This window comes from Triticum aestivum, chromosome 1A, assembly GCF_018294505.1.
Source record: "Triticum aestivum cultivar Chinese Spring chromosome 1A, IWGSC CS RefSeq v2.1, whole genome shotgun sequence".
Lineage (NCBI taxonomy): Eukaryota > Viridiplantae > Streptophyta > Magnoliopsida > Poales > Poaceae > Triticum > Triticum aestivum.
This window is the reverse complement of record NC_057794.1, coordinates 111,111,404-111,124,049: the sequence shown is the minus strand read 5'-3', so window position 1 is coordinate 111,124,049 and position 12,646 is coordinate 111,111,404. Positions and strand designations below refer to the sequence as shown.

At 47.2% G+C, this 12,646-nt stretch overlaps 1 protein-coding gene and 1 long non-coding RNA gene across 3 annotated transcripts; one reads left to right on the top strand and one right to left on the bottom strand.

The window, feature by feature from the left end:
• Positions 1-311: 311 nt before the first annotated feature.
• LOC123039534 (probable serine/threonine-protein kinase PBL12) lies at positions 312-2,822 on the bottom strand. Its single transcript, XM_044462664.1, has 3 exons — positions 2,107-2,822; positions 1,722-1,994; positions 312-1,334 (listed from the first exon to the last, which is right to left on the bottom strand). The coding sequence occupies exons 1-3, from the start codon at positions 2,542-2,544 to the stop codon at positions 612-614; spliced, it is 1,434 nt and encodes a 477-aa protein (XP_044318599.1). The 5' UTR covers positions 2,545-2,822; the 3' UTR covers positions 312-611.
• Positions 2,823-8,345: 5,523 nt separating this feature from the next.
• LOC123039523 (uncharacterized) lies at positions 8,346-11,148 on the top strand. 2 transcript variants are annotated; one of them, XR_006417951.1, is made up of 3 exons: positions 8,350-9,764; positions 9,925-10,074; positions 10,930-11,148. It is a non-coding gene; the product is annotated as an uncharacterized lncRNA (long non-coding RNA). The 2 variants fall into 2 exon arrangements; XR_006417952.1 differs by having other exon boundaries at positions 8,346-10,074.
• Positions 11,149-12,646: the final 1,498 nt, after the last annotated feature.

The window sequence follows — 12,646 nt, the reverse complement described above, 5'->3', positions numbered from 1 at the left end:
AACCATTTTATAGCAAAAAAAAATGAGCATAGAAGTTTGCCTCCTCAACATCCACATTAATAGTCAATATGTCACTTTTATGGAAGCTGATTTTCATACCATAAAGGCTTTCCAAATAGGAAAGAATCCCTTTTAGGTTTGTGGCTTTATCCATAGACTTCTCAATGAAATGGATGGTATACTAGAAGCTCACAATGCCACCAAAATGACATGAGGTTGCGTCAAAAAAAAGACATGAGAGCAAAGCGCAGAAACTGGATTATGGGAGCAACCTTTTCTAACATGAAGGTAACAAAAACACCATTTCAGAATACATTTATCATTCTCGCTTGCTATTTATATACTTTGACACTTATGTATTAATCCAATACATTAACCGGACTTCTCGCAAAACTTTTGGCATTTACACCAAGCTTCACTATCAAGATTTCTCATAAAAGAATAATACATCTATATTTTTTCAAAAAAAAAATCTCTCTCAACCAAACCAATTTGGTGATCTGTGACTTGTGTTACGCCCCTATTGGATCTAGCTCAAATATGTACAATCTTCCATTTTGCTACTCTTACTCCTTTACAACAGTCCTAACTAAGCTCTGTGATGATCAACACTATGCACCCCTTTCCTCGGTGTAACTTGATGCTCTTCGGTGACGTTGTAGCGCAGTGGTATACGGCCCGATGGCACCATCCCGTTGCAGCAAAATGTCGGCGTGTATCATTGAGTTTGGGAACTTTTGCCGGTGTCGATCTTGGTGGCTCTGGTGCTTGTCCTCTACAATCTTCTCAACCTTCATGTCAGCCTTCCACTCATCATCAATAAGCTTTTCTTTCTTCTCAACGTTTCTATCGGTATTTTCCACTACGACTGTGAACACGAATGGACCCACTTGTAGGTAGTCATCCATCTTCAGTATGGGCTCTAGGGCCTGAACGACCTCTTTCATGGTGGGCCTCAACTTTGAGTTTTGGCTCAAGCATTTGTACGCTACACGTGCAGCCAGTTCGGCCCCCTGACACGAGTACTGGCATTCCAAAGCCGGATCCATGACCCGATGCAGCTTGTCCTGCTTCTTGAGGTAAGGTCTGGCATAGTCAACCAAGCTTTGCTCCCTGGAACGTCGAGCACGGTCAATGGACCGCCGACCCGATAACAGCTCAAGGAGCACCACGCCGAAGCTATAAACGTCGCTCTTAGCGGTTAGATGCCCCGTCATGATGTACTCTGGTGCGGCATATCCATGTGTCCCCATGATACGTGTCGTGACATGGGTGGCGTCGCCGTTGGGCCCATCCTTGGCCAGGCCGAAGTCGGACAGCTTGGCGGTATAGTCCTGAAATGCAAGAAGCAAATTAGGTTAGGCAAAGATAACCTGTGACAAACACAGATATATCCGTGTAACATGACAACGTTTCTATCGTGCTAAGCTGTATCTGTCAGGCTGTTGCTCTGATACTGACATAATCATACATTATGGCACGGGTGGGTACAGATTTATTGATTGTGAGTAGTAGGATTTATGTGACAAATGGGCATCCAGGAACCTTCCTATTCCAAGTCCCAATCATGGCGCCGCTGGCTTTTCCAGCGAAGCCAGCAAACATGTTTGAAACGGGTGCCAGACTTTGACATTCAGCCGTCCACAGGTGGATCTATCGACAACTCGTGGTCAAGGCTAGAAAATGGTGAGATGGTTCGATTGATCGTGCAGTTGACTCACCGAGTCGAGCAAGATGTTGGACGCCTTGAGGTCGCGGAAGATGACCGGCGTGTCGGCGCCGTGGAGGAAGGCGAGGCCCTTGGCGGCGCCGACGGCGATCTTCATCCTCGTCATCCACGGCATGGGGCCGTCGATGCTTCTGAAGAGGTGCTTCTCCAGGCTGGCGGTGCCCATGTACTCGTAGGCCAGCATCCGGTGCTCCTCCTCGTAGCAGTACCCGACGAGCTTCACCAGGTTCCTGTGCCTCAGTTGCCCAAGGAAGAACACCTCCGCCTGCAGAATCAATCATGGAGAAGTTAGTTGGCGCAATAATGGAGGTATTTTATTCGACAGCTCATGCATCCGTACGTGCAACAACAATGGTGGAGTCAGTGGGTCGACTTACCAGCCACTCGTTATGGCCCTGCGAGCTGGAGTCGAGGTCGAGGTACTTGACGGCGACCGTCTGCGCCTCCAGGCCCGGCCGGAGCTCAGCGGCGAGCTGGCCCTTATACACGGGCCCGAAGCCGCCGCAGCCGAGGTACCTGGAGCGGGAGAAGCCGGCGGTGGCCGCCCTGAGCTCGGCGTAGGTGAAGGCGTGCAGGTTGGAGCCGGAGAGCGTCAGCGAGAGGTCCTCCGGCGTCAGCGTGCCCGTCGACCCCAGGCTGGACAGGGAGAGCCGGGACGCCGTCGACGCGGACGACGACGGCAGCAGCGTCCTCCGCTCCCCTCTCCTCCGCCTCGGCGTGGAAGACGGCGACGGCCCTTCGTCGTCGGTGGCCGCCCCCGCCGCCGCGCCTCCGACGCAGCAGAACATAGACCTCCACGGCTGCGCTGAAGCCATCGGTGATACGATACCTGCTCCGCGGCGATCGAAGATGGACCGCGCAATGCAAGAATCGAAGAGCTGACAACGATCTTGGCGATGCAGATTGGTTGGTTTCTTGGTCGAGCTGTGAGGGGCTGGGGAGTTGAAGAGGAGATGGGAGAGAAGAGACTGGTTGACGACGAAGCATCGGTGGGCGACGGCGGGTATATATAATGGCCGTGGTGGTGGAACGGAACGGAACGGAATCGTGGTGTTGGCTTGCCTTGACCCTGTCGCGGGGCACGAAGCCGCGGCGCGCGGGCAGTAGCAAACAAGAAGCAGACGAGTCGTTGAGCTTCCGGGGGCTTGACTATTCCCGCCTTCCTTCCTCTTCCCCTCGTACGGAACGGGCGAGCAAGGGAGATGCCACGGGAGACCGGTAATCTGGAATCTGGTGCGAGGGCGCATCACACCGCTTTACGTGCGTGACGCTGACCCGGCGCGCGACGGGACGGGTGGAAAACGTGAGGTTGCTTGAAGCAGGGGCCATATGCGCGCTCCGTGTCGATGCTGGCCGTGATTGACCGATTGGCGATGCAAATTAACTAGTGGCAGGTGTCAGACCACGTGAAAACCCAACATATGCCGATCAGGCAGCCGGTTGAATGTTTTAGTAGTACGAGAGAAGATAATTGCCTCTTCTGGCTACGTCCATGTTCTTCTGCTAGTAAAATGGTTTTTTCCCTAAGGTGCGTAACCCACAAACCATCTCACATTATCGACCTATCTCGTTATGCCTGGTTCTGTACAAATTGGCTGTCAAGGTCATCATCAATAGGATGCGGGATTTCATGGATGAGCTCATTAACGAGGAGCAAAGCGCTTTCGTCCTCGGACGCCTCATTACTGACAATGTTTTGGTTGCGTTCGAAAGCATTCATGCCAGGCGGCGAAGGAGGAAGGGGAAGAATTACTCTTGCGCAATCAAACTTGATATGATGAAAACTTACGACCGAGTTGAATGGAGTTATTTGGAAGCTATACTATCCAAGATTGGTTTTGGCGCAGACCTTGTCAGACTTGTTATGAAGTGTGTAACATCAGTGTGTTTCTCAGTACGAGTTAATGGAGAACTATTGCCTTTCTTCAACCCATCTCGGGGTTTGCGGCAGGGCTGCCCGATGTCGCCATTTCTTTTTCTACTCTGTGCAGAAGGATTTTCTTCCTTGCTCAAACATTATGGCACAGTGGATAGAGGGATTCGAGTCAACTATCACGCCCCTTGGGTAAACCATCTGCTCTTCGCAGATGATAGCCTCATGTTCAGAAAGGCTGATGCTGAGAGTGCGAACAGATTGAATGCGATTTTGCGCATCTATGGTAGTGCCTCTGGTCAGTGTGTCAATAGAGAGAAGAGTGCCATCTTCTTCAGTCCAAACACCCCACTTGATCAACGACAGCTTATCAAAACCACCCTTGATGTACATGCTGAAACTTTTAGCGAGCATTACCTTGGTCTCCCAACAGCCGTGGGCAGGATCACCAGCGGCACATTCGAACATATAAGGGAAAGATCAAGAAGTTGCATGCAGGGATGGTCAGAGAGATTGTTTGCGTGTGCGGGAAGGGAAACTCTGATTAAATCCATCGCGCAAGCCATCCCCACATTTAGCATGAGTGTGTTTCTGCTGACAAAGAAAGTATGCAAGAGCTTAACGACTTGCATGGCCAAGTTCTGATGGAGTAGCTCCATTGACAAACGTGCTTTACACTGGATATCATGGAAGAAGCTTGCAACACCTAAGTGCAAAGGAGGAATGGGTTTTCGGGACCTCCATCTTTTCAACTTAGCAATGCTTGGCAAACAAGGCTGGCGGCTTATGACAAATCCTAACACCCTGCGTGACCGAGTTTTGAAAGGAAAATATTTCCCCAATTCTGATTTCATGCAGGCTTCAACACTGGGCTCCTCCTCGTCGACTTGGAGGGCGATTATCGCCGGGCGGGAAGCGCTGCGAATGGGGCTCATTATGCGGGTCGGCGACGGATCTTCTATATCTGCGTGGTCTGACCCATGGGTGCCCGGCATAGCCAACTTTATTCCCACTCTCAGGATAGCAGATTTGGTGTCAAAGGTCAGTGATCTTATTGATACGGACAACTGGACATGGCAGCGGGATCTTATTCAAGAGTCATTCCAGCCATCCGATGCGGCAGCAATATTGAACATCCCTTTGAGAACCGGCGGTGGCAAGGACTTTTTAGCATGGGCACATGATGTTTCAGGCAACTATACCGTTAAATTGGCGTACCGAGCTCTAGTGACTCGCAACGAGCGTCAAGCTCAAGAGGAAGGGCAGGATACCGAAACTCCAATCAATGAGCAACAGGTATGGGACAAGCTGTGGAAACTGAAGGTGCTGCCCAAGGTCAGGGTTTTTTTTTGGCGGGTGCTGAGAGGCATTTTACCTGATGAATGCACTTTGCTACATCGACACCTGCGAGAACAAGGAACTTGCAAGCTTTGATTGGCTTATGATGAGGACTTGGAACACGCTCTACTTAGGTGCAGCCGTGCAAAGCAGTTTTGGGAAGAGGCCGAGCAGCTGTTCGACTTCGACATGCTAACACTCCAACCCCTCACCTGGGCAAAGGATGTCATCTACAGCGACACACTCACCAACAGGGATCGATCGATACTAGTCTCGATGATGTGGTCTATATGGCACTCAAGGAACAAGCTGACTCATGGCGAGGACAAGCTTGATCCGGCGACCTCGTCTGCCGCACGAGGGAGACACTAGCACTCCTGGACATTCCCCGGCAGCAGGCGCTAATGTTGCCGGGACACGGTTGGCGCCCTCCAGACCCCGGATTCGTCAAGATCAACACAGACGCAGCCATACATCTTGATGGCGGCAAGGGTGGTGCAGGAGGCGTCGCTCGCTCCCCGACCGCCTTTCAAGGAGCGTGGAGCAAGCCCTATCCTGGGGTAACAGATCCTCTCATAGCTGAAGCTTTGGCGGTGAGGGGCGGCGTGATCTTCGCTAAACTAAGGGGCTTCTCAAACGTCATCATGGAGACGGACTCTCTGGAGGTTGTAAACCTCTGGGCTACTCGACACGACTCCCGTTCGGTCGTGGCTCCTATTTTGTTAGATATTGGAGAGCTTACCACTTGTTTTTCATCTTTTGATATTTGTCATGTTGTAAGATCAGCTAATGAGCCTGCTCACATCTGTGCTAAGCATGCTTGCACGATTGACAGGACCGATAGTTGGCTCGATAATACTCCCGGTTTCCTGGTCAGTGCCCTGTTGGCGGACTGCCCAGCGAATACCTTTAATCAATAAAGCTCTCTATTAGCCTGAAAAAAAAAAAGCAACGCTGGGTGATAGTTTTTTTCGAAACGGAGCGCTGGGTGATAGTGGAAGCTACTCCCACTTGCAAAGCCACGAGGTGCTACCTGAAGCTGGTAGAGCATGCAGCATCAAACGCGATCTGATCCCAGCAAATCTCGCCTCCCACAGCACAGCGGGTGCAACTTCCGGCGGGTTCTCGTGCTTATGCGCTGGTCGTTCGGTTAATCCTTCCATGAATAATGACACGTGCGCTAGAGATCGGAGAATGTTGAGCGGCCAGATGAGCGACAGGTTGGATGCAGAGATGCGTTGCACGCTCCGTCCGATCCGCCGTACGTGCACAATACTCTTTTCCAGGATCTTATTACAGGTCAAGGATCGCAGCGGCAAGCAACTTGTCATGCCCTGCAGTGGCACTTGCATTATCATGTACCCTGCGTGCTTTCGAAGAAACTTAGCAAGCTGGTTATCATAGCATTGGAGTTTAGCTGTTCTGTCCGCTAGCCAGAATCCAGCTTAACTGTCGTGTTTATCAGTTGACGTTTTGGGTGGGGCACTGTTTTTTTTAATCTTTTTTCTTTCTCAGAACTGTATTATAGTAATTCTCTGCGTGTGTCACGTATGGAGTGACATAGCATTAGCCTCGCACCATTGACCGTGAAGAATGTTCAGACTATTATGTCATTCTGGCATATCTTTTTGACAGCATCTTCTTGCTCCGGAAGATTAGTCTACCTGCTTTCGTTAGCTTTTGCTAAAGAGAAAATGCCATGAAAACGTTGACTAATGGAATGGGTCTCGTGCTTATGCATGGGCTGAGTTACATTGGTATCTATGAGTACAAATGTGCACACATTACTTTTACCAAAAGCAAATCGAGTACATAGATATACAAAGGCGTATACGTGTGTGATGTCCGTTGGCTAGCTTATGGCGGCGACCCCCACATGTGATGAGGGTGCTCCATGCGAGGGTACTCTATGGTGTGTCTCTACAGTCTGCACTGTGATGTCCTTCGACTCCTCTCGGTGGAACAAAGGCGTCGTGGCGTCTTGGCCGACGGCCACCCATGTCCCATGACACATGTGGTGTTGCGGCTGTGTGCCCTCTGATGCGCTTTGCTTTTTTATTACGCCAATGGTGCAGTGTCGCGGTTGCGTCTTGGCTGATCGAGGTCATTTGATTACACCAACGGTGACTCAAGCTAGGTTGCCTCTCCCACTATCGCGTCCTGCTGGCTATCTTTTGTGGTAGTTGTGCTTGTGTCGTGATGGGTTTCTCTCTTCAATCAACAGGCTTCGAGGATTCTTGGAGTGATTCCCTAATTTTTTTTTCCTTCTTGTGTGTTGTTACTCATCTCATGTAGTCTCTATGAGCTCTGGTTCATTTGAACCTATCTTGTAGAGGCTGCATTGCCGCATAGCACCGTCGAGGACAACCACTATTTTACTGCACGCATTAGTATATATGATTATCAATAAATTAGTTGGTCATCCTTATGGCATGTGAATGGTATTTTAGTAACTTTATTTTTTAGACAAAAGTTGTAAGTGTGAGATGATTCCTAATCATCTGACAGGTTACCTTTCAGACAAAAAGCTCATGATGGTGGCACCAGGAGACACCGTTGGGGGTGCTTCTCCCATTCTCTGCTCGTCATTGCGGTGGGCAAGACCGCTCTATTGGTGTCTTGCCTCGTCAGATCCCAGCTTCTGATGAGGTTGAAGTTCGTCCCTGCATAGTAGGAAGTACTCCGACCTCTCTCTTCTTGGCATGATCTTTCATGAAGAGAGGTGCGACTGAGAATATGCGGATGGGAACGACACGCATAACCATCGGTAGACTTGGAGAGACTATGGTGCCCACAATGGCTTGCCGGTCTCCTTTGACGTTCTGTTGCATTCTAGGGCGGAATGGCGGCCCATTTCATTCCTCATGACCATGCAACCCAATGGGAGGAAGTACAACTTCTATCCGGAGTCCATGGTGTTCAGCCACGGAAGGCTTGTTGTACCAAGGGGTCTCGCCCTCGGTGCCGACAATCTTAGTTCTGTAGGGGAGATGTTTTGGACCCGGTTGGAATTTCCTTTCACCTTTTAGGGCCCTCCTTGCATAAATGAGGGGCCTCTTTGTAATTTTTGTTTTTCTTGGGTCTTGATGTCACTACAACAAAAACCCTTCTATACCAACACATTTGTACCAACGATATTATAGAATCTGTTGTTTATCCCACCTCCCACCTCCCGCACTTAAAGCTAACCTCCTCGTCCCTAAGGCCTTGTTCGGTTGACAGGGATTTAGAAGGGGTTTGGCAGGGTTTGAGGTGGATATAATCTCTTACAAGTCAAAATCCACCCAAATCCCCTCCAATCCTCTTCACAAGAGGTGTAACCGAACAAGGCCTAAGGATGATTAAAAAAAACTCCTCGTCGCCTACGGCGCTTAGAGCCAACCTCCTCTCCCTAAAATAAATCAAACCACCCCATACCCGCACCCCCCATCAATACCTCGCCCGCCATCTCTCTCCCCCGATTCCCCTCTTTCCCATCTATCTTCCATTGCGGCCGCCGCCACCTTCACTTCTGCCTAGATCCGGCGCTGTCCCGCGACGTCGCTCATAGGTCAGGCTCCCCCTCAGTGCACTCGTCCTATATTCTTCCTTGGCGACGTCCTCCACGCCACTGCACGCGTCCTGCAGTACTAGTCGACATGGATTGTCGGCGCAGCTCGCTCGCCTCTGTTTCGGAGGCCACTGCTCCGCGTCGCTGCTGCAGGCTCGGGCATGGATCTGAAACAAGCTGTGTGTAGGGTGATGCTCCCTTGTCTCGGTGCTGGCCGGAAGTGGAGACGGACCCGAGGTGAGAGTAGGATAGGGTGGAACTCCGGCCGTGTTCCTCAACTGCCAATTGGATCCCGCGCGTGCGGGTGGTTCTTGTGGCTCGCGAAGCCTTCGGCGGCGGTGGTGCCCCTTTTGGATTTATTTTGGCACCCGGCGTGCTCAAGCTCTGGTGGTCTCGCGTGCGTTTGTCTACAGCTGCGTGCGTGGTTGGCTCGTGTGCATGTCTGATGTCTCTGTGTGGTGCGTCCGTGCTGATTGAAAGTACAGCCATGTGACACTGATTGTTTGCTACTGCCGCTGATTACTAGGCCGATGCTGCTCCTTAGTTCCTAACTTCCTATACAGTAGATAGAAGTTGATTACCGCTGACGCTGATTGTTTGCTATCGCCGCTGGTTGCTATTGCTGCTGCCGATGATTGCTGTTGCCATTGCTGCTGATATTGCTTCTCCTTATATTAGTACCTATACCGTAGATGATATTCATTCCCAAATAAAAAATATAGAAGATCTGTATGTTTTAAAATTCTTGCAAATTGAACGAACTACTTGTTATCTCTTCTCTAATCTTTCTCTTGATCAGATTCTCTTTTTTACTATCCATTGCAAAATTTACTCAATAATATGTACAATGCGTACAATAATAATCATGAAACCATCTAGCTCCTTATTGAGTCCATGGCCCCTTTTTCCATGCAATGGTTAGTATTATTTGTTCCACCTGTATCTCATCATATGATTTTTTTTTCCCTTGCAATTTTTGTGCTTGCAAGATGTCAGCTAGCAGTCTATCAGTATCTAAACAATGCAGTAACCATGATGTTGGTATGAAACTGTCCTACAGGTCAGGTTTTGAACTGTTGACAATAGATGCGCAGATTGATAAGATTGTGTTAAAATCATTAATTTGCCTTGGCTGATCGTGTAAGGGATTAACTTTCTTTATTGGCGTGCAGCTTCAGGGGCAGATGGAAATGTATAGCTTATGACATAATCACAGAAAGTCAGGCAACCCATTCGCTTACTTGATAAATCCTCCCCTGGTTCAGTCCACTAAGGTGTCCATTTCCTTATCTCCTCCTCATGACGCAGCATTCTTATTTATTCCATATCCTTAATTTTTACACTAACTAGTCCAGCGAGTCTTTGTTAGTTAAGTGTGCCAGTATATGTCTATTTTTTCCGATCATAACTTTTGTACATGCCTATATTTTGTAGATTCATATAGGTATTGATATTCAGGTATTCAATGCATGACAAATGATACATGATTAGGGAGCTGAATTGTGACCAAAGATCAAATCCTCTTGGGCATATGATATTCTACATTGGCAGGAAAGGCACATGGGCAGTGTTTCTTATAACTGGGTAAGTACTGACATAGAATTGTTCATCCATTAGTTAGGTTTGCTATTATTCATATTGTTCAGCCATTACATAGGTCGCCCCTGATGCTTTTTTCTTAAATATATATTCAGCTTATTGATAGGTTGGTCTTGAAAAATTAAATATTGCCACATTAAATTATTATTTTTTCCCTGTAAACACCTTGGATCCTACCTTCTCTAGAAACAAAACTCCACTACTTTTCCCTAGAAAAGACCAAATCTAAAGAAGTGTTTCTTTTTCATGTTGTTTCTTCTACTAGTTCTAAGAGTCTTATTCTTGAATCTTGATTGAGAAATTATAATGTGACATTGTAGTTCTCTGGTAACTACGAAATTTTTTGTGATGTAGGTTAGTTAATGACTTTGAGCTGTTGGCATTGAGTTCTTTTCTCCTAATACGTCATAGCAAGCATGAGCAGTATGTGGGTAATCGTGACACTAAACTAGTTAGTGTTGAGACCATTAGAAAACGGAAATATCCAATTTTGTATAGTCGATATTATTGCTTGCCTACTCACCATTTAGTTGGTTGTTGAATGCATATCATTCTTGATATAATATAATCTATGGATAATTGTTAGTGGTGAATACATGCCGCTGGCTGTTCGCAGTGAACATGCACACTGGATTGGTTAAAGATAATCAGTGTTTTAACATGTCCTCCTACTAAGTCATTAGTTATACATACATAAGATTATTTCTTCTTCCCCAACAATCTTTTCTTTCACACTTTGTAATTTTTATGTGGATCCTTTTATGTACAATACATATTATGTTTATTTTTAAACTTCATTTAGAATTTATGCCTAAATAGTATTATGATTTTTCTTTGTAGGTGAGAATTTCAATACAAGATGATTACTTGGATCTTGGAGAACGTATGATGGTTCTTGGTACTTGGAGGAAAAACAAGACAATTCTCTGAATGTTTAGAAATTTTATATTTTGTTTTATTTTATTTTTCGAAGGAAGTGATGTACTCCTAATTGATGATACTTCCATTGTAATGTAACTGATTGTTCCATTGAATCAATATATCATTTTCATTCTACTCTATCGAATTTTACTAAAGTTCTACCTTGTACTGCCATTCAAACTACCTACTGTTACAAATGATTATATATGGAGGTTATTCTATTTTATAAGCACCAGTGCATAGAACAACAGTGTTATAAATGATTATATATGGAGGTTATTCTATTTTGCAAGCACCAACGCATAGAAGCGTTGCATGAATACGTTGTTGCTTTGCAACACATTATTTCCCAGATCACCAACGGATCTATATATGTTGTTGTAGACCCTTGCAACGCCACCAACGACAACACATATGAATCCGTTGGTGTAGACCTTTGCAACATTTATGCGGACAAACGACAACGCATCCATGCGTTGCAATAGGGGGGTTCTTGTTGTAGTGTGTGAAATGCTTTGTGCCATTGCTTGACAATTAATAAAAGCATCTGGAGCATTCGAGCCCTTCTGTGTTCAGAAAAGAAAAGGAGGGTAGATGGGTTGTTGAGCTTCCTGAGCTAGAGTATTCACACCTTCCTCGCGAGCGAAATTCCACCAGAGAACGGTAAAATCTTACTGCCGGTTTTGCATTTGGAATCTGGTGCGTGAGTGCGTCACAATTTCTCTCCTTGCTCACGAGGTTACTTGAAATGGGGGCATATGCGTGCTCCGTGTTGATGTTAGCTGTTATATTAATTTTTTCCCAAACGTGAGCATAAATACGTTCTCCGTGTTGATGTTAACCGTGAGATTAACTAGTGACAAGTGCTTTCCCTCAAAAGAGAAAGAAACTAGTGACATGTGCTCGCTCAGACCCACGTGAGAATTCCACAAGTATCAGCCAATTAAGCGTTTTAGTACTAGTACCATTTTTCCTTTCCGATAAAGACATTTTTAGAAGGAGGTTTCAGTACGAACATGCACATGCTTGCCTCTTCTCGCCAGGTCTACGTTTTTCTGTTAGTGAATTGTCGCCGTCAAAGTGCTAAAGCCAATCAGTAAATGTTATTACTTCGGCAGTCCGGGCGAGTGATGGCCAGCAAGGCTAAGGTGATAGTGGAAGCTGCTTGCAATTGCAAAGCTGGTGAAGCCGTTGGCTCCAGCGTCTATGTCTGAAGCTGATGAGGCAGCATCGAACGGCCAAAAGGGAGGGATCTGATCTGATTGCACCAAATCTCGCCTCGCCCGCAGCAAAGCGGTTACAACGTCCGGCCGGTTCTCGATCGTGTTTATGCGCCGGCCGCTCTGTTAATCATTCCATTTACGACACGTGCTAGCGATCGGATAAGCGTTGAGTGGCCTGGCCAGATCCATAGGTTGGATGCAGACATGCATTGCACGCTCTCTCTGAACCGCCCTACGTGCACAATATTTCTAGAATTTTACAGGTGAAGGAGTGGCAAACAGCTTGTGCTGTGCTGCAGAGGCACTTGCAATTATGGTGTTTTGTGGGAAAATAAATAAGCTGCTGGTTACTAACTCCATTCTATGTTATTCAAAGTTCTATCGTTGTTTAAGTCAAAACTTGTCTATATCCT